Source organism: Lycium ferocissimum, chromosome 7, assembly GCF_029784015.1.
Source record: "Lycium ferocissimum isolate CSIRO_LF1 chromosome 7, AGI_CSIRO_Lferr_CH_V1, whole genome shotgun sequence".
Classification (NCBI taxonomy): domain Eukaryota; kingdom Viridiplantae; phylum Streptophyta; class Magnoliopsida; order Solanales; family Solanaceae; genus Lycium; species Lycium ferocissimum.
In genome coordinates, this window is record NC_081348.1 from 19691540 (window position 1) to 19714041 (window position 22502).

Below are 22502 nucleotides of genomic sequence, written 5' to 3' on the forward strand. Positions count from 1 at the left end.
AATTTGTAAAAAATTGTTCAGTAACGGGTAAAAATTTTAGGGGTGATCCCTTTAAATGCAATCGGGATGTACTATAATGCAGTTTATTTAGTGTAGCAAAAAAAGGTAGGCCAAAATTCCCAGGTAGTTCTGCTAACCATGGCTAGTGGAACAACTCTTAGATTTTTTAAGAAGTACACTCCCTGGCGGTTTTTGGAGTCGAGGATCAACATATCTGACTTTGTTTGACTTCGGACATAAATATGTTAAAATAAGAAATTTTACATGGTTGGAATTATGTTAGTGTACATAAATCACAATTTTGTAAGTAAGTTGCTTGGATTTTTTAAAAAAATTGTAGTTAAAAAAAAAAGCCTTTTATTTTCTAAATAGTAATTGTGTTAGATACAACATAGGGAGAATAAATTTGGGACTCATTTCTTCGTTTTTTTTTTCACGAGGACTTTTAATTAGTTACTTGATTTTCTAGGCTTTTTTTTCCCTGCTCCTTTATTCTTTGATTTTTGTTTCGAGCTTCTGTTGCGGCCTTTCTTGGTACTTTGATGGTTAAGCAAACTTGATTTCTTGATGTTTTCTGGTTTTTCTTCTCGCACTTTTACAGATTTAAGGGCTTTCGAAATTTTTTATTTGATTGGTGCCCAATTGAATTACTGCATTATGCAAAGCCTTTCACTAATACTTTATTAATTGAATATTAGCTGAGAATTAAGAAAAATGGCTTTGAGAAATTTTTTTTAGCTTGAAAAAATGGTTTTATGAAGTGCTGTAAATAAAAAGGGGAAAAAGAAAGAAATTGTCTCTGTTTTTTGTTTATCGGACGGGGATTTTTAGATTACACAGCAGATGCAGATCCCACGGGCCCTTTGCTGATGCTGTGATTGGAACAAATGGTGCAAGCATAAGCCATCCGACGGGTTAGTGGTGCTACTGTTACCATACAGGAAACAAAGGGGGGTTCCCGGGAGATGACTGTTGAGATCAATGGAACTGCTTCTCAAGTCCAAACAGCACAACAATTATAAAGGGAAAATTTTGCTTGGCTTTTTAATCATTCAATTGTATTTTCTGATTTATTTTTGCATTTATTATTTAATTGATTGCAAAATAATGTGGTACATGCTACAGTGCTATTTCCCAACCCCTAAGCATCTTTCCCTTTCAGCTCAAATTTTGGGGTTCTACTTATGTGCAGAATCACCCGGGGGTTCAAACGGAATAAACATTGAAAGGTGATCAGATGTAAAAAACCTTTGATGGGTTCCCCAATCTCAAGCCTTGGTTATAGGAAACATTTTTCAACGATAGGTCAAAACGTATATTCCTCCTAAACCCAAGAATTTTAATTCTATTTTTATAGAGAGTCTTTTAGCTCAGCTTCTCAGACTCTACCCTCAATATCATAACATTGTTTACATTACCTCTCTCCACTGAGCTTTCAGAATAATATCTTTAGCCAGAACAAAATCATTGGAAGTGGTCTTAGTGATTTGATTTACAAAACTTGAGCTCCGCATGCGGCAACGAGAATGTGAAACAAGTTTTCTGCCCATAGCATATTTTTGGTCACTAATCAAATAAAGTGGAGGAAAATCATGTGTAATCAAATAAAGTGGTGGAGGAAAAATCATATGAATCCAGGCTCAGAGAGTAGGCTGATAGTGTTTTGTAGTGGTATGAATTGCTAGAAAAAGGGTCTTTCGTGAGTATCTTTGGGCTGCGAAGGCTCCAGGAAAATGTGAAGGAGTTGAGCAAATGTATGCCTACTCATGATTTGTGTTTCAGATCTTCCACAGCTGATCCTAACTAATTCGATATTAAGGGGTACATATAATACGGAATGCCTTTTTTCCTTCCAAATGAGGGCGTTCGCGCTCTTGTTTGGCATCCATGTTTTGCTAGCTGAGGTTGTAATTGACGATAACAAAGTCTCTGTCCAAAAAATGACGGCATCCGAACGATACGGGTCGCAGCATCTAATCTTTTATGTGAATTTGGTCATTGGTTCTTCATATTTTTGGAATTAAATTTCTTACATATTTGAGACCTAAATGAAGATGGTACAAGTCTGCATATTTTATAAATAAAAATATTTGGAAAAGTCGTATGCAATTAAAAATAGTTTGACTTCTCAAATGGTAATGTTTTCCGTCTGAAATGTGCATATGCGTGACTTTCCACTGAGGGCGCGCAAAATGCCATCTTTTCTGTGTTCCATTCGACTTTGAAGCTCTTGCTGTGTTAAACCTGATTTTCTTCGTTTAGCCGCAATTTGTGCTTCTGGCTATATTAAACATTATTTTTCTTGATTAAAAAAAGTAAAAATTAAGATTTATTTTTGTGTTGCAGAATTTCATGGCAGATGCGGGGGCACCTCCAGCACAGACAGGTCCACCAGTTGATCAAGGCTACAACCCCTATGGAGCTCCTGCTCCTTCTATGTATTCATCTGCCCCTTCAAATGCAGGCATTCCAGGGCAATCTGGGGCTATGGTTCAGTGTATGGTAACAATTATGGCTATTGAACTGGATCTATCTGCATTTAATTTGGTGAACAAAACTAATAATCCTTTCACGAGGATGTTTTGTATTGTTGTACTCTTCATTTAGGCCTAGTGACATGGAATTTCTATACATAGGTGTTGTACGCATTAGGCTCGTTACAACCTTTGTCTACAAAGTGCTTATATTATTGTTGTCCTGTTTCTTCTCTATCTATTTGCACCTCTCGACGAGTAATATACTAATTTTGAACACTGGAGTAATTTCTTTTTGCTCGTCAACTAGGAAATATATTATATATGCCCAATCTGTAGTGATGGCAGAACAGCATATTCGTTTCGACCTATTTGATTCTCAAGCCGTAGTTATTTAGATGGTATTACTAGATCAAAGAACGGGAAGTTATGTTTTATCCTTATCCAAATTAAAAGCTCTGTGCTACGCTCATGCATGCCACCTCTGTGTAGACATCTTTGATCTCAGTTCATTTGGGACCGTCAACATAATATTCGTTCGTGTCTGAAAAAGCTAGTGTGTTATATTTGTCATGCTCTAAATATTCCCTTCTTTGAAAGGAATAAATGTATTTATAAAACAAAATAATTCTGTGGCTTTTCTTATTATTCTTAATACCACAGTGGATCAAAGACCTCATAAAACTTTAGATTAAACACCACTATGGCGCTGGCATTAATTTAAGTTCGCCGCTTTTTCGATTAGTTTATATGAAAATGTGTTAGTTTTCATGAAAATCTACCTGTGAAATTTCCAGAAACAATTCGGCTGCTTTTTAATTTGTTAAAGAAAAACGAACTACATACTTAATGCAAAATCTAATTCAAGCTCAACTTTATTGTCATGGCCCATGACGTCATGAGCCAACTTCAAGTTGTCAAGTTCAAATTCTTTTTTGGGAAGTAGGAGTTGTAGACTTATTTCCACCCACAAAGAAAAGACTATATCATTGAGGGAGGAAATGTGTACATGGTCACGTACGAAATGATAGGCCCTAGCTTAGAATTCTACAATTCAACTCAAGGGGCGATTTCATCCTTTTTCCTATTCTTCGCTCTCACTGGCCATACTTTTAAATAGTGGTCATATAGAACAATGAAGCCCTTCTAACTTTTAGCGTTTTGAGCTAGCTTTCGCTATACTTTAGATAATTTGACTGGACCAAGCCCTTGACAAATGCCAGAGAGCATAAGGCAAAATCCTCCAAGATTATATTCTTTAGCCAAGTTAAGCCCATTGCATCAGGGAAAGCAAGCAAACACAGCCCATAAAGAACCCCCCAAAAGATAAAAATGATGACAATACCAAATTTATCGCACCACCTCCGGATAAACTGAATAAAGCATCACAAAACAGGAGAAGCCCAGTTCCAACCTAACTTTTGTTTGAGGGCATAGTTTCATATTTATGAAGAGACTTGAATGAGTCCACAACAAAGTCAACATAAACAACGAATGGAAACCTACATTCAAGCTGATGTCAAATATTCACTTTATTTGGCCAAAATGTAACACGACAAGACCTAACAAAAGCTGAAACCACCAAACCAGACAATCTCACACATCTAATTATTTTTTACTTGGTTGAAGGTGCCTTCTCCAGCTTCCGTTCTACAGCCCAAGGAATGAATCCTGCAAGTTAACATTTGAATAAAACACATCAAACGAAGGAGGACATCAAACTATCAATTCCACCTTTAAAGTAACATCTGCGAAATCAACAACCAAAAATGCACATTTCTTGCTTAGAGAACTTATTAGCAACCAAAAAATAGGAAACAGATTTTGCAGCAAAGAAAAGCACAGCATATTACTCATTTATTTATCTATCAGTCAATAACACTACCTGACACAAAATTCTATCATAGAAAGCAGCGATATATGTTATCCTTTTACCACTTGAAATTTTAGCTGAGAAAAATTGTCACTTATACAAGTACTCAACAATGAAACAAAGGCCTAAAAATTGTCACTTCAAACTTTAACTTAGGGACTATGCCTTTTTTCAGAAACATCCCTAAAAGACAACAACCAAAAAACAAGTCCAGTTCAGCTTCATTCCAGTAAGAACCTAAACAAACCCCACCCCACAACACACACACAAAATTTTTTTGCATCTCTAATTATATACTTGCTCCATGACATATTCCTTTATTCCTCCTCCGGAGTACATCTTCAGAGCTTCATCAGTGTCTTCTCCAATCCATACACCACAACATTGCAATGGTTATAAGACATATCTTCAACTATAGGCATGAGCTTTAACAGAGATCAGTATCCAAGTACTTGTAACTAAAAAACTGCTTTGCTCGGTGCATTTCCATTTTTAGTTTTTCCAGTATGACTAAGTTGTTGTGGTTTAGTAGAATAAAAGGACAGTGGGTTAACCAGAGACCCTGAATATATCCCATCTTCATACACACCTTGTCTCACACAGCAGTTTTGGACAGTCTCACAGGGCTGCAAGCTAACAATATTTGCAAGATTTTGCTGAAAGAAGTGGAGAATTCAGGAAATCACCATCACTTATCTGTGGGCTATGAAGATGTTGACTGTTGATTTAAACAGTACGAAAGAACAAAACAGTCGCAGTAGTAAGAAACAGGAGTACTATTAGCAGAATTATCAGAAACAATGAAAAAGTGGCGGCAAAGAAGTCCAGCAGGATCAGGTATAGCTCAAGATTGAACAATAAAGAAAAAGATTGGGACTTGTGGAGGATGAGAGAGAGGTGACAAGAGAATTATAGAGAAAACGAGAGGGTATTCCAGAACAAGCAATCAGCGGAAAATGCACATGTGAACACAAACAAAAATTGAAACTTTCTAATAACCCTACTAAAACTTTAGATTCTTCTACATCTTCTTAAGACTCTCCCTAAATTTATCCTATGGCCTTTTAGTTTCAGAGATGAGCAAATGGTTACTTGGTTTAGCATTGGAGATTGGGCATCTCTTTTATTAACTTTTCTCCTAGCTCTTTATTATACGTAAGCCTACTCAAATAAGACAGCTAGGTACTTGATTCAAAGACAAGGCGAGACACATCATACAAGCAAAAACAAGAATGACCTAGGCTTAATTAAGCTCCCAGTTCTGCTCATCTCAACAGATATGACCTTCAACTCAAAAGCTACTTGAACCAGCTCAAACTCAATCTTTTTTGATGAAGAGCTCAATCTGGATTCAATAACATTAGATTTAGTTGAGGTAACAAGATACAGAAAGAGGAAAGGAAGTAAAATAGCAACATTATTTGTAAGGAATAAAATCGGAGGGGTTGGGAAGCTCTTTCTTCCCCTTTGAAATTGACTGAATAGAAAGAAGCATACATCTTTCATTTCCATTCCACTTGTGCAAAGCAAGTTGAAGTAATATCTGAACATTTAGGGATGTAAAACTATGAATGCTTCTCTCATTTACCCACTCCCTCCCATTCGTTGAACTGGAACCAAATATAGAGCAAAACAAGATCATTCGAGCATGAGATAAGCATAGCCTGAATAACTCAAGTTTAGCCTTTAACCCCAGTCTATGAATCGAAAAAAAAATTCCAAGTCCATTCACCTCCCCAGATACAAGACCACTCTTTCTTTTCTACACTTGAAAACAAGTTATCAACTAAATGTAAAACCCATTACCCAATAAATTTCATTTTACAGGATAATGATTTTAGGGCTCTGCCTGCAGTTCAGACCCCATCTGTACACTTGGCCCATGTGTGAATCAAAGCGACAACCAGTAAATGAAGACAGAACCCCCCCTCTTCTGGGCTTCAAATTCACCTCTGCGACACCATTTTTTACGAGGCAGCTCCCAAAACAATCTCCTTATCGGTTTCCTCTTCCATATATACATCCAGACCTCCTAAGTCAAATTTCTGACGCCTTTGTGTGACTAGGTTACTCGCGCTCTTCGTTTCTTCTAGATGTTGATGGTGTCTAACACATGTATAACATGGATATGGGCCGGTGGATCCCACAAAATACAGAATAAGCCGGAAATTGGGGGTTGGGATCAATTACAAAGTTGTGAGATTACAGCTTAATCCGAAATTCGCTTAAACCCAATCTACATCTGCCCTTCGATTAAGCCAAGGTCTTCATTTTTATGGAATATCAACAAAACCCTAATCTAATCCCGATCTACAAGACTCAAACAAAAATCAATCGTGAAAGAGCTTCAACAATCATTCCATTACGATAAATAAAGATTAGCAAGGATAACGCGCAAATCAAAAAAGGGACATAGAACTAACAGAAGCTAAAATAGATAGAGAGGCTTACATTTTGAACGAAGATAAAGTTGGCAACGACAATAGTACCAACGATACCGCCGAGAATAGCAGCGGGACCAGTTAGCAAGCTCCATTTTCTGTGTATCATCCTTTCCGATATTCTTCTGCTTCTCTCTTTAACCCGATTTCTTAAACACTCCTAAAAAGGAAAGAAAAACACAGTCCCACAGACCAAACAAGTGGGCCTCTTATAACTCAAGACAATGATCAAAATGGTCCTTAATGTACGGGAGTGACACTATTTTACTCCTTCACGTATCCAAAATGATCCTTATCATACATTAAGCACTCTTTGACGTAAACCCGTCAACCGGTCTCGTTTAACCTTAGGTTGACTATGCTTAGGATCAATAAAATCGGAGCCCATTAACCATTTATTACATTTGGGCCGGAACCAGTAAAACTTAATCGGACCGATTAATAGGTGGAACCAATTTTTTTTTTTTTAAATAGAGCGAAATTTACAGGTACATTGAAAGTTAACGTGATCCATTTGCAAAAATAGTCTACGCTAAACGGTCCCAAACCCATTTTTTGCCCCCAACCGTAAACTTTTTTTTTAACACTTTAACCCATCCCCCACCTTTATAAACCCCTCCATTTTCATTTAATCACACCAATTCACTCGTCTCTTTCTCTCAAATCTCAATCTCTCGATTATAGTTACTTTGCAATAATTAGCCACTTTAAATTTCTCTCAAATAAATATTATAAAGTCTTATTATAGTTTCAATTATTAATTTTGCAATTATAATATTGTTGGTGGAATTAGTGATTTTGCAACAATCCGTAACTTTGGTGGATTTACAATTCTAAGCGCTTCACTTTGTTGGAAATTAGTCGGTAATTTAGCCTTCGTTCCAACTCTATCTTTATTTTCGCAATTTAATTTACACAATTTAATTTGTTACAATTTATTTTCTTGTGATTTATTTGAGTGTGATTTAAATTAATTCTATTTAATAATGGCGAAGAGATTTAGACGTGGTGTCGGTAGTAGTGGTATTGTTAGGGGTGGGGGTTAATGAAGAAACATTTGTGGAAGAAACACCTAATTTAGGTATTGATGTTGGTGGAAATAATCCACTTTTAGGTCATGAGGCAATGCAACAACATTATACCGACACTTTTAATGAAATTGATGATGATGATGATGAAACACAAGCCCCCGAAAATTTCATAGGAGATACATGTCCTGCACAATCACATACACAAGACAAACCGCCTAGAACTTGTAAGCCAACCGCTAAAATTTAAAAATTTATGACTAAGGATAGGAAAAGCCAAACAGTTAAATGTACTCTATGTGGACAAGTATTTGTTTTTAGGCAAGGAACTAGTAAGGATGGTGGAACGGGTACACTAAATGGTCATATGAGAAAGAAGCATATGGATGTTTGGAGAGAGCAAACGGGTTCAAAATGGGGGTATTCAAATGACGCACCCACGAAGGTAAAAATTTTAAGTATGACAAGAAAAAAAGCATGTAGAAATAGCTAAAATGGTAGCTTATGATTGTTTACCATTTTCCTTTCCTTCGGGTTTGGGGTTTGTTATTTACATTCAACGTTGTTATAATCCGTTATTTGAGAGTATTCCTAGAAGTACTTGTAGAGCGGATGTTATAGATTTGTATAAAAAATATAGATTTTATTTGCGCCATGTATTTAATTCTTTAAATTGTAATGTTTCTCTTCATTGATTTGGGTCTTAGTCTTAACAAGTTAGATTCTTTTGCTATTACATATCATTGGGTTGATGACAATTGGGTTATGCAAAAAAGAATTATAGCTTTTTTATATGATGAAGGAAAAGGTCGTCACGATAGAAAAATTTTAGCGGATTCAATGTCTACTATTATGAGATTTTTTAACATTTATAGAAAAACACTTTGTATTGCTTTAGATAATGCTTCTAATAATACAAAGGCGATTGGTTTTAAAAGAGAATTAAACCCTCCGCTAAAAATATTTTTCATGTGAGATGTAGTTGTCACATTTTAAACTTAATTGTTAAAGATGGTCTTGTGTGTTTTGACGATTCTATTCAAAAAGTTAGAGATGCGGTTGCGTTTCTTTTTTTGTAATGCTAATAGGGGAAGACTTAGAGATTTTAAGAATGCTTGTGTGGAAAATAACCTTAGACACAGGGAAAATTCAAGTAGAAATTGAGATTAGGTGGAACTACACTTACATTATGCTACAACAAGCATATGGTATAGGATTCCCATACAACAAGTTCACAACAAATATAATATTAATAGTGATGATTGGTTAAATTTTACGCATTGGGAAGATGTTAAGGAATATGTTGAACTCTTAGAAATTTTTTATAATGCAACTTTTGCTTTTTCTAAACAATTCTATCCTACGGTAACCAGAATTTTAGCCTACTTAGCGGAAATAGCTAGAGTTTTACAAGAGTATAAATATAAACTCGGTTATCAAGCGGCTATTTTTGATATGATAATCAAATTTAAGAAGTATTTTTTCCCATCCCAACTTTATTTATATTGAGTTCTCTTTTAAATCCTTGTTTAAAAGTGTCTTATACTAAAGCATTGGTTGGTCAAATTTATACATTTTTAGAAATTGAAGAGGGAGTTCAACCATCTCTAGCTGAAGTCGAACTTGCTATTGATGACGAGTTTAGAAATTTTTTTACTCATTATTCTAATTTGGAAGAACATGCTACACCCGTTGCTCCACGCCCTACTATTTCTCAAAGTAGCAAAAAGGGCTTGTCGGGTTTGTCGCATTTAAAAGTTTTACATTCACAGCCAACTCCTTCTTGTAGTGCAAACTTTGATGAATATAACTTTTATTTGATGCAACCAAATGTGGATATCAAGGAACTAGATGAGTTGGACGTCTTAGCATGGTGGAAGAAATACAAGGCAAGTCCGATACTCTCAAGAATGGCTCGAGATATCCTTACGGTTCAAGTATCAACCGTGGCTTCGGAGAGTGCATTTAGCTAAGGAAGACAACAAATTGGAGACCATAGACACTCATTATTCGGCTTTAGCTTGCAAGTACTAGTGTGCATTCGTGATTGGATTGGATCGGAGCGACGCAACCAAAACTTAGAAGCGGAGGAAGGCGAAGAGGAAGAGATTGAAGATTTGATAGCAAGTGGACCGGACCAAATGGAAGACTTTGAAGATATCTCCATGGCCGAATATGATATGGGGAAATTAACCAAATGATTGAGAATTGGTGATTTTATTATTCTCTATTTCTTTGCAACTCATGTATTATTTGCAAGTTAAAAAAAACTACAACTTGCAAATAAATGTTATCTAAGAATGAATAAAATATATGGCTCGTTGAGCTTTCTTCTATTTACTTGTGTTCATATTTTTACTTATATTAAGTTAGAAATATACCTAAAATATATTAAGAATATACTTATAATATACATCTACTTAAATTAAAAACTAGAAAGTTATATACTTGAAAAATAACTAAAATATACTAAGAATATACTTATAATATATAGTATACATATAACTTAAACACACACACACACACACACACACACACACACACACACACACACACACTATATATATATATATATATATATATATATACACACACACACACATATATAAGTATATATATATATATATATATATATATATATATATATATATATATATATATATATATATATATATAACTAAGTATATTGATATATATAAGTATATTCTTACTATATTTTACGTATAATAATATATATATATATATATAACTTTGTTAGTCTAAATATATAAACTTATATAATATATAAATATACCTACAATATACTAATAAATACTATAATATATATATACTATACAAAAAACAAAAAAAAAGGGGTTTTGGACGTGGTTGAACCGGACCGGTTCCCGGTTTGAAGTTTTTAGCCGTGGCAAACCGGCGGTGGCCGTTTCCGGTTTTTAACGGAAGCTAGGCCGGTTAAATGGATTACCCGGTCCGGTCCGGTTCAAACCGGTTGACGGGTTTAGTTTGATGTTATGTGATATATATAGAGCAAAAACAATCACCTTTTTCATACGCTACGGACAACTTCGACTACATGGATCATTTTCTCTCTATATATGAAGGGCTCCCTTACGTTTGAGAGTAGATAATCTACTCCAAATGTTTAAGGACTATTTTGATCATTTTTCTCTCTAAATTCTATCATTTTTGCTAGGAAATGACAAAATGCTCCCTTACGTTTGAGAGTAGGTTTAAAATAGCCCCTTTAAGTATATATTGAACAGTTTTTTCTCCTTTTAAGCATATACACAATAGTTTTGATCCTTTAAATTTGTCAAAAAGTTAATGCTTTTAATTTTCGAGATGTATTTAACAAATTTATGTTCATTAGATTTGATGAAATAAACACTAAGAAGATCCTCAAATCCTAAAATATGAAACATAAAGAATTGCACTAGACACTAAAAATATAGTAAAAAAATAGTAAAAATTGCACCTAAAAAACTTGAACCAAACTCTAAGTGTTTATGGTCAAAAGCGAAGATTATGTGTCTTAATCTAATTAGACACAAAATTTAAGAAAATATATAAGACTTCTGAATCTTGTAATCTTAAACATGTTTTATTAGTATAAGAGATTGTTATTAAGGATAAAATGAGAATGTTAGAAATCAAAATGAAGGAATAGTAAGGACCAAACCTTCTCATTTTCTTAATTCAATATTTGTAATATTTTTTAAATGAAATTTACATGATAAGAAACTAGATACAAGGTACTAGTACTACTATAAATCACAATTCTGGGCTATGCAGGCTTCTATTTCCTCGATGCAAATCACTTCATTAGTTGGCATTAATTTCTACCAAATTTGTTTTCTTGCCGTTGGGTTACCTCTTTGAGGTTAACTTATTCCTTGCTACCCCCTTCATTAGTTAGCTTTAGTTTCTACCAATTTTTTGAAAAAACAACCAAATCAGGGTCAGCAACAACGTTCATCTGAAAAATAAATTAAAAAAGGCAGAAAAACTTTCACGTTACACAGATGAAGTGCAAAAGGTACAATAACTTGTTAACCCCTTTTCTTTTTCTCTTTTCAGATAAGGGTGGTGTTTGAGCAGCAGTATTTCTGTCAAATCGATAAATATGTTTCATATGTTTGTATATAGACTTGTCTCACTTACCCATGATAAATTTATGTTTTAACTTCATTAAATCACTTAACTATGGTATATTGAATTGATTTGATGTAAATCTTTTGGATGAGATAATTATTTACCTATTTGAGCCACCTTATCATGTACCTCAACTAATTTATTAACACGTACCTGGATAAATTCATTAGTGACCCAGTACGTGTATTTTGATTAATCTATCAGGTACTTACTACCTCCCATCGGTACAAGTACCGAGTCTTTGTTGAAATTTGAACCTTAGTCTCCTATGGCATTTTTCACTTCATTGACAACTAGACCACTCTTATGTGCAACATAAAACTTGTAACTTCAACCCAAGTCCAGAATCCAGTTATTGATTGAAGACCATAAATAACTTGCAGCAAAATTCTTTTGAAGTTGGATCACGCGTGGATGACAAAACAGTTTAACCAATAAAAAGGAAAGAAAAATGCCAAAGAATATAGACAACCAACTACTCCCTCCGAATAAAAAAAGTGTCCACTTAACCTTTTTTCTTAGGTCAAAAAAAATGTCCACTTTTCAAATCAAGAAAGAATTAACCTTATTTTTTCAGATTTGCCCTTATTAAGTGTTATATGAACAAATTTCAATGCTTATTTAATTAGGGATAGTCTAGTCAAATTATCTATTTTTGTCTAGGAGTTCAAATGGCTAAGTGGACTCTTTTTTTTTTAATCAGGATGGAGTAGAACAAAACAGCAATACTAAGGCAAGGCAAATGGCACTGACTCAACTAATCAAAATCGCAACAATACAAGAAGTGATCACCATTGACCATGCTTGTCTACGTGTGCATACGCAAGATTATAACCAACTGCAAAACAGGAAATTTCATCATTTGATACTAGACCTCAGCATTAACCAAACGTTTGTTTGGAACATAACAAAATAAGGGTCTGCTGCACCTGCACTTAGCATCTTTTTATTATTAATAACAAAATTCCAGGCCAAGGGGAGCAGGGGAGTGCAAAGACTGTAAATTGCATGTGGCATCCACAACCTAAGAAAGCCAATTTTCATCATATCATATATAGTTATAATCACCAAACCCTATCCTCTGTTGCAATGTATTATTAAACAAATCCAAAAAAGGCAATAAAGCTTGCTAGACTAGTAGATGAAAAGTTATCACTATGGACTGAGAAGCTAACTAGAAATATCCTTTTGCAGAATATAAGAAGGATTCTCCACAGGAAAAAGGTATATCACACAGACTTCTTTTTTTTGCACTGAATGAATTGTCTGCATAGACAACTCAAATTGGAGCTGCACATGTCGTCCTGAAGTGGCCAGTCTGATTGCAACGGCTACAATGCACAACTCGCTTCACCCTACCACGGTCTTCTGCTCTAACTCGCTTCTTCCTTGGCCTACCAGGAGGCCGAAGTGACTTAGGTGGGTTTATAATAATCTCAACTGCTTGGGCAGCATTTGGATCTCCCTCTGTCAACTCCTTCCATAATGATTTATCTGGAATAGGATGTATCGTTTGGGAATATGTCTTCCGATACGTTGCAACAGTAAAGCAACTCTCAGTAAACCGGTGGACATTTTGCCGGCAAGAAAGTAGTGCTGCCACAGCATGTGCACAGGGCAAACCATAGAGTTGCCAGCCCCGACAAAGGCAGCAACGGTTCCGGATATCAACAATATTGGTACCCTCATGAGATATCACTTCAAACTCAGCTTCATTAGCACGAAGAACCTGATAAGTCCGGGCACGCTCAACAGCATCTGCGACTCGCATCTCCGCTGTAGGCGCCAAAATTGATGTCCACTGCATACAGATCTCTCGTCGTTCATTGAACCAAGTCATAAGCTGCCTCCTGATGCATTCCATCATCTGAATTATTGGAAGTCCAGAGGCCTCTAGAATCCAATTATTCAATTGTTCCACTATGTTAGCAGTCAAATGACCAAACCTTGATCCCTCAAAATAAGCTGTGGCCCACAATCGTGGAGGGATCCGCCGAATCCAATACGCAGCATCTTGTGATATTTCCTCAATCTCAAGAATTTTAGCCTCGAACTCAATGACTGTAAGAGCATGTGCAGCTTCCCACAACAGGTTAACAAGCATTGTATTGTTGAACTCCTTACGGAAGCTTTCACTCAAATGACGCATGCAAAAACCATGGAAAGCAGTGGGAAAATTTGCTTCAACCCCATCTACAATACCCTTCTGCCTGTCAGACAAGATGGTAAGTCTTGGCATGTTTTCTGTATTAACCTCTAGCAAGGTACGAAGTTCAGAGAGAAACCACATCCAGTTATCATCATTTTCCTCATCAACAACACCAAATGCTAGAGGAAAAAGGCCGCCATCACCATCAAAACCAGTAGCTAAGAGTAAAGTACCAAGGTATTTACTTTTCAAGAACGTCCGGTCAAGCCCAAGAAGAGGGCGACAAGCATTTAGAAAACCAAAAATAGAAGCCTGAAATGATATAAAAAGCCGCTGAAAGCAATTATCAGCAGGGTTTGCATAAACTGATGCTATACTCCCTGGATTTGTCCTTTTAACTTGTTCACAGTAAGAAGGAAGAAGGCGATAACCTTCTTCAAAGGAACCGCGCATAGCAGCCATAATTCGTTCCTTTCCACGCCAAGCTTGCTTGTAAGACAGGGTGATTCCATGAGTCCGGTGAATTTCTTCAAGGATCTCCTTTGGCTTGCAATTTGGGTTTTCCGGAGCCGTTGCTCCACCGAGTTGGCCACCCACTGAACTGAGGCTTGCTGATGGCCTAGATGCGCGATTCCTCCACATGTATGGTTGTCATGAATTGTTCTGATTGTGAACGTGGGTACACCTGGAAGTTTTGCAGCATGAATGCGCCAAGGGCAGCCCTCACTGGCACATTTAGCAGTAAAACGGTTTTATCAGATTTTATGGTCTGAATCTCAAAATGAAGAGCAATGGCTGTGTCACGTAAAGCCCTTCTGCAGCTTTTGACATCAGGAATTCTTGTCCCACATGTAACTCATAATCAGGTGCTATTGAAAGTTGTCGAGCCTGAAGGACATGAGCTGACGAAGCAAGAACCATCTGGCCATCGTGGAGTTCAAATTCATGTGCAGGTTCAACCCCCATATCATGGTTCTCAACCACAGCTAATTCAAGTTATCATCAAGTTCTTGGTTTTCCTCAATGCCTAACTCATCTTGTTCAGAAACAACTAACTCATTGTTTTCATTAGGCAACTCCTGGTTTTCATGCTCAGGCTTTTGCTCCATTGGTAAGCCATTCTCGTGCTCATACTCATGATGCTCGTGATTCCCGTGATGATTTTGGCTGTCCGCTATACCCATCTCATGCTCATGGTTCTGGTTCTGGGCTAGTTCCAGTCCGTGGTTCTGGCTTATGCCCATATCCTGATGAGTGTGGTCAAACACTATTTCCTGGTTCTCACTATCAACAGCCAAATCCTGATTTTGGCCAGGGATCAACTCATGGTTCGCCATTAGTCTTTGCAAAAGTAACCACTTCAATCAATAGGATGTCCTGTCAATGTGTGAACACAAACTTTGAAAATGTACCAAGGAAAGATCAAACTCTTCTCTCACTTGATCGGAACAGAATATTTGATAAGGGGGTTCAAGAAAAATTAAAAAATAAACACGCGAAGAAATCAAAACAAACACAATTCTCTATTGAAAGTGCAAGTATATTACTACAAGTTTGTACACGACGAGGTTTCATTCCTTGAAATGTTTTTATAATAACATCATTAGAGATCCTAGTAAACACATCTTTTTCTAGATTAGGTTGATCATGAGAGTCAAACTTGATTTTGGAACTTTGGTAAAATAATTCTTCAACGACTTTTGAGACTGAATTATAATAAAAAAATTAGTTAGAATTAAAGACACAATGTCAATCTTAAAAGCCAATAAAATAAAGCCTATTTAAGAACATCTAACTGTGAGAATAAAAACTCAATCTTGTATATAGCAATACAACAAAAAACAATTAGTAACCTTAACTCCTTAAGCATATCCCATTTCAAAAAATCTACCAAATGTCTCAATAAGCAAGAAAACAACTTAACCACAATCCAACACATAAAAGGGAATTGATTACTATTTACTAAATAAAAATCTACACTTTGATTCTTTTATTATCTAAAAATAAATATCTAGAAGACCAATTTTGCAAACAAACAACATTTAAAAATTAAAACAATCAAGGCTTGGGGTTCATGGATGGAAAACGGGTCAGCTACCCATTTCACAAAATGAGTTGATTAACAACTAACAAGAAACAATAATGGATTTATTGTGATTTTGAGTATGGTTAAAAAAAAGGAGGGAAAAAAAAAGAAATACCTTAGAATTGGAAGCCATGGGCTAAGAAGAAATGACAGAGAGGAGGCGCAGTAGACAGTAGAAGTAGAACAAATGAACAATGTTAACACTTTTGAATTTAGGATTCTATATCCCAAATGGCCCACGTTTTTTTTAATAATAATAAATAAAGTGACGTCGTTTTTTTTTTTTTTAAGGGACTGGATGAAAAAGGTAAAAAAATGTGTCATTGCCGAGAATCGAACCCGCGACTGCGGGCTCATTCTGAGCGCCTTATCCAGTGATCCACAATCTCCATTTGTTAAGGGGATGCAAAAATAATATTTGTACATGAATAAAAAAAAATTCGCAGTATATATATAGTGCAATTTTCCGACGAAGGGGGTTCGGTTGCCACCCCTCGCACCCCTGTAGCTCCGCCCCTGACTTGATGAAGTACCAATTCTGAAGACAAAGAATCAGCTAGCGACTAACAGATATCAAAACTACTTTTTGCTTCAAGTGACTTCACTACAGCCTGCTTCAAAAGTGCACATAATTCATGATTTAGCATATTGGACCAGATAGTATGCAGGGAGAAACAAGCACAGTAACCCAAACCTGTTATCAGTCTACAAAACCAAAACAAGAAGAAAAAAACTGGATAAATCAATCTGACCTGCTCCCAGCACTATATTAGTCCAGAACACTGATCAAACTCAATAAAACAGCAGCTCCTTCCAGCTACAAGCATAAATTAAACCAACAAGTCTCAATACAATAAACTGTACAAATCCCTAAAACAAACAATATATAGTCAAATATCCCAGCATTCTACATATCAAAACGACACAACCCACAAACCAAATTAGCAACAGGAACCCAATTTACACCAAACAATAAGAACGTAACAGTGTAATTTCACAGGTAGGTGGGATTGGGGAGGGTAGAGTGTACACAGACCTTACCCCTACCTCGTCAAGATAGAGAGGCTGTTTCCAATAAAACCTCTACTCAAGGAGCAATAAAACACCAAACTCACCATTAATTAAGAGAGCCCCAGAAGTCAAGATCGAGTAGACCCAAGTTCACTAAAACTCCAAGATTCCACCCTTTTCCAATCAAAACACAAAGAAAACAGAAAACCCATCTCAGATTTCGTCCAAAATCGATTAAGGATCAAGAAAAAGGGTTCCAAATTGGAACCCCAAGAAAAGGGTGTACAGAATTTTGAATATGGCGGGTAAAAAAAGAGAGAAAAGGGCAAGGAGAGAAAGGGGAAAATCGGAAAAGAAGAGTAAGGGTAAGGAAGGGAAGGAAGGAGGCTGAAGAAATACAAGGGCAAAGAGAATTGAAGGTTGTAAGGGTTGTGTTGGGAATTGCAAGCTTAGGGCTAACGTTGAGAACGATGGGTATTTAGGTCATAATGGGATACCCCACCCCTCCTTCTGTGTTCCGTACTTACCATACTACCCCCTTTTTCTTTTTTATGTTTTCCCTTATTTTCTTGTTTTGTCCCTACACCCCTCTATAAGGATATTAATCATTGGTTTTCAAATATTCTTTATTTTCTTAAACCCTTTTTTTTTTTCTCCTTTTCTAATAATGTTTATTTGGAGAGAGATGGTTTTATCTTTGTCTACCACCCTTAGGGCCTGTTTGGAAAGCCACCTAGTGTAATTACATAATTTGGCCTATTTATTTGATCAAGTAATTACACAGTTAGGTGAGAATTGGGTGTAACTGAGAGGGTGTAATTACGATCTGCAATTCTCAAGGGGGAGGGGTGGGTGGGTTGGGGTGGGTGTAATTACGTCCGTAATTATAGGGTTACTTTTTAGTTTTGTTTCTTTTTTTGTCTATTTTAATTTCTTTTTCTTTTTAATTTATTTTTATTTCTATTATTTTAATTTCTTTTGATTTTTAATTTATTTTTAATTTCTATTATTTTAAATTCTCTTTTGTTTTTACTTTTTAATTAATTTATTTTTAAAATGTATTTTTATTTTTATATTATTTATTTTTTTATTTCCTTACAAATTACCTTTACTTCGTGTGGTTCAATGTAATTGCTCGTTTTTATTTTTATTTTTTTATTTTATTCATTTAGCATAATCGTATTATTATTCTAATTTTTGAACCTACACCTCTTAATATTGGAAAGAATAAGTCATTAATAAACTTGGCATATAACGAGTGACGTTATTAAAGTAGAATTTTGTTGTGAATGAGGCTATAGACTTATATTTTCCCTTTCTTTTGAATTATTTACTTAAGTTAGTTGGAGCTTACTTATGTAATGTTGCAATTTGACATAAGAGTATTATGTTAAACTTTTTCTTTTGGATTTTGAATTTAGGTTATATTTTCAATTTTAAATTATTTGCTTTCACATTGCATGTCGTTTATTTTTCACTTATATTTGATGGATTTTTTGTGTCAAACATTTGACTAATGTTATGGCATTATATTTATAAATATTATCTTTTTGTCAAGATCCAATCCATGACGTTCTCACAAAAAAAGTCTTCTTTTAAGTTTTATAATTAATTACAATTAAATATTATTAATTTGAAAAATATATATCAAATATTTTTTTACAATATTAGTTACAAATAGATGATTATTAATTAATATATTTTCAAGAAACAATGTGTTATTAAATAACTAATTTAATATCATTTATAAAGGCAAATATTTTAAATATTAATTTTAATTTTTATAATTAAATTTTATTTTAAAATTAAATTAAGCGTGTAATTACACTTGTGCAACGTAAAAACGTACGCTTGTAATTACAATGTAATTACGTTATGACAAACAAACGGTCATTGTAATTACACGCTTGCGTGTAATTACTAAGGCATTGTAATTACTACCACAGTAATTACACCAATTCAATTACTGTGTGGCTTTCCAAACGGCCGCCCTTAAGAAAGTATGAGATTATTAGCCGGTTTGGCAGTTAAAATCAAATTTATTTGAGAAGTGATTTTTATAAGAAAATACTTTCTTACAAAGTGTTTTGGGAGAGTATTAATTTGTATTTGACTAAATCATTTCAAAAGTGATTTTATTAATAGTTTGTGATTGACCAATATTTTCAAGAAATAATGTAAGTGTCAAATTATGAAAAATGAAATTTGCTACTATTGTAACTATGATTCTTTTATGTGGATAATCTTGCTGTAAAAATAAAAAGCACTTTTTAGAAAGAAAAAAAATACTTTTTCAATTTCTAATTGAAACCTAGAAATAACTTATGCAAGTACTCAAAATCACTTACTATTTCTTTATTAAAAGTTTGATTAAACAATTGATTTTCAAGTACGTGAAACTTGCAATGAAATACTTGAGCTTGCAACTTCTACGTAAAAATAGTAACCTTCATCCCTGAGTTCTCACTTGCTTCGCGTTTTGAATTTTGACCTTGCTTAGTGGTTATGACAACCTATTTATAGTGTGGAGAAAGGAATTATATATCATGCGGACAAATTCTTTTCTTTTAATTGATTGGTTGACTTGAATCACTGTCCATTTAGGTTGAAGCAGTGGTAAAGGTCATATGTGATTGATTAAAACATGTTACTTACACGTATGACTTTTTTTCATCGCTTTGTTGATTTAACTTGGCATGCCACATCATTGACACGTGGATTGATTCCGTGGGCTCCTTCATGATTTGACTTGGCTTGCACATTATTTGACACGTGCATAAATTTAGATTTTTAGGATAAAACAATATCTTCGGCTATAAGGTAGGCTCATCATTTGTTGTCCAATTAAATAGATTAGTTCAATGAAGTTGGGCTTTAAATTCATATCTATTTAGTTTAGTAATTAATTAGCTCAAAATATTTATTTGGACGAATGTGTTCTATAAATTTAAATGTCCATGTAACCATAAATAATCATTTATGGCAATATTTTACTTTTAATATATATGAAAAAGAGGCACCGACCTTGCTATAAGCCAATAGGGCCACAAATAAATAAATCTGGAGGGAGGCAAATCAGTGTGCCGATTTCTAGCAAATGAGGGCCACAATCATGAAGAGGCATTTGATACTCTGAACTCATGTCTGTAAGGACACGAAATTTTTTCTACTAGCGGATTTAAGCTAAGTTTTTTTTAGTTAATTAATTTGTTGTTTTCCACTAAACCAAAAAACAAATTGATAGAATGATTAGAACATGCTCGACCACTGCATCCAAATGTTGTTAATATGTCACAAGCTAGAGAGAATTTAACTACCATACATTGTATCTATAATTTTTAAACATAGTTTATATGTAGATTGAACTTTTTTTTTTTTTTTTTTTAAAGCAAATGTTGAAAGAAGAGTGAATTTGGAGGGAACTTTTTGTACTGATTGTATTATTGTGTGTTTTACAATGTATACATGCACCTTATATAGAAAAATCTATACACGTTCGGTGCTCGAAAGAAGACTCTAACTAGACTCTACAAACGAGAAATAGACTCCTAGTGAAAATATAGAGTTCTAATATTTACAACTCTTATCATAAGAGAAAAAAAATGCGAAGTTAAACCTAATCAAATCTTATCGATGTCACACGAATTGGGCAGATAAATTGTCACAACGACGTACCCCAACACTTAAACGGTGCTTGTTCATTTCTTGAACTAAACCACCCCAAGTGTATAATAATACGGCCCGACGATTTATGTCGAAAGAGCTCATTTCATTGTCTTCATTGTCATCTTGTTCATTCTTCTTCGCTTAGTTGGGAACTAGATTTGCTCGGAGCTAGATGCTCCGTCAACACCCCCTCAAGTGGGAGCCGAGGATCGGACTCCGAAACTTGCCCAAAAAATTCCGATGAAGTGGGATAGGCCAAAGCCTTTGTGAAGATGTACGATTTGAGAGGAGGAAGGTACGAAGAACGGGGATATCAACCCATCGAGCAATTTTTCACGAACAAAGTGGCAATCAATTCTATATGCTTCGTGCGTTCGTGAAACACGGGGTTAGCTATGTGGATCGCCGCCGATTATCACAACGAACATTGATCGGAAGAGACAATGTAATAGAAAGGTCGCCGAGAAGACGCACCACCCAAGAAATTTCAAAGAACCAACGGCGAATAGATCGATATTAAAAGCCCATGATGATAAAGAAACAACTGTTGTTTTTTGGATTTCCGAAATGGGACAATTCCCAAACTTAAGAAGAACCACCACCGTGGTCCGGAATGCCAGCAAGAAGCCCAATCGCATCGCGAGAATCCCGAAGTTGAAAATTAGGCTCGAGGTGATAGAAAAATTCCTAATCGGGATCATTCGTATGCGTAACGAAAGAGTGTGAATTGCGGCTGGAGATGACCGTATTTGGGATTTTGCATATATTGACTCGTAGTTTGCCAAGATATGCCAAATCTGGACGAGTATGTGTTAGGAAGTTTAACTTTCCTAAAAGTCTTCGATAAATAGTCGGGTCCCTGAGAGGTTCTCCACATTCAGAAGAAAGCTTCAATGTTGGATTGAGAGGTGTAGAAACAGACCGTGGCTCAATAGAATCAAACTCGTAAAAGCAAATCAATGGCGAATTTGCCGAGTTACAACAATACCTCCGTGTTCGTAAAGAATTTCCATTCCCAAAAAATAGCTTAGTCTGCCCAGATCTTTGATACGAAATTCTGAATTGAGAAACAACTTTACCTCATCAATCTCATCTTTATTATTTCCTGTTATCAAGATATCATCGACATACACCGCGATGACAGTGATCAAAGTGCCACATGTTTTAAAGAATAACGAATAGTCATTCAGTGATGAATGAAATCCTCTGGAACCCAAAGCAGAAGAAAGACGAGCGTACCATTGACGAGATGCTTGTTTAAGCCCATAGAGCGACTTGCGAAGTCGACATACGTGAGAGGGAGATGGAGGAATAATCCCCGGAGGAAACTTCATAAATACTTCCTCATCCAAATCGCCGTGGAGGAAGGCGTTGTTGACGTCGAGCTGACACAATTGCCAACCTTTCTTTATTGCAATGCTCAAAATACATCTTATGGTTGTAAATCTTTACAAGGCGGCGAAAATGTTTTCAGATAGTCTATACCTTCTTTTGTATATCTCTCCGATTACCGCTTTTGCTTTTTAGACGTTCTAATGTGCCATCTGATTTAACCTTTACCTTATAAACCCATTTGCGAGGAAGTGCTTTCTTCCCAAATGGAATGAATTTCAACCACA

General features: G+C 35.3%; 1 protein-coding gene and 1 pseudogene across 1 annotated transcript; both read right to left on the reverse strand.

Moving 5' to 3' along the window:
* Nucleotides 1-12996: 12996 nt before the first annotated feature.
* LOC132063665 (uncharacterized) lies at nt 12997-15101 on the reverse strand (annotated as a pseudogene).
* Nucleotides 15102-15106: 5 nt separating this feature from the next.
* On the reverse strand, nt 15107-17748 carry LOC132062003 (uncharacterized). The gene is made up of 2 exons (XM_059454663.1): nt 17322-17748; nt 15107-15497 (listed from the first exon to the last, which is right to left on the reverse strand). The coding sequence occupies exon 2, from the start codon at nt 15455-15457 to the stop codon at nt 15107-15109; it is 351 nt and encodes a 116-aa protein (XP_059310646.1). The 5' UTR covers nt 15458-15497; nt 17322-17748.
* Between the last annotated feature and the right edge of the window lie 4754 nt (nt 17749-22502).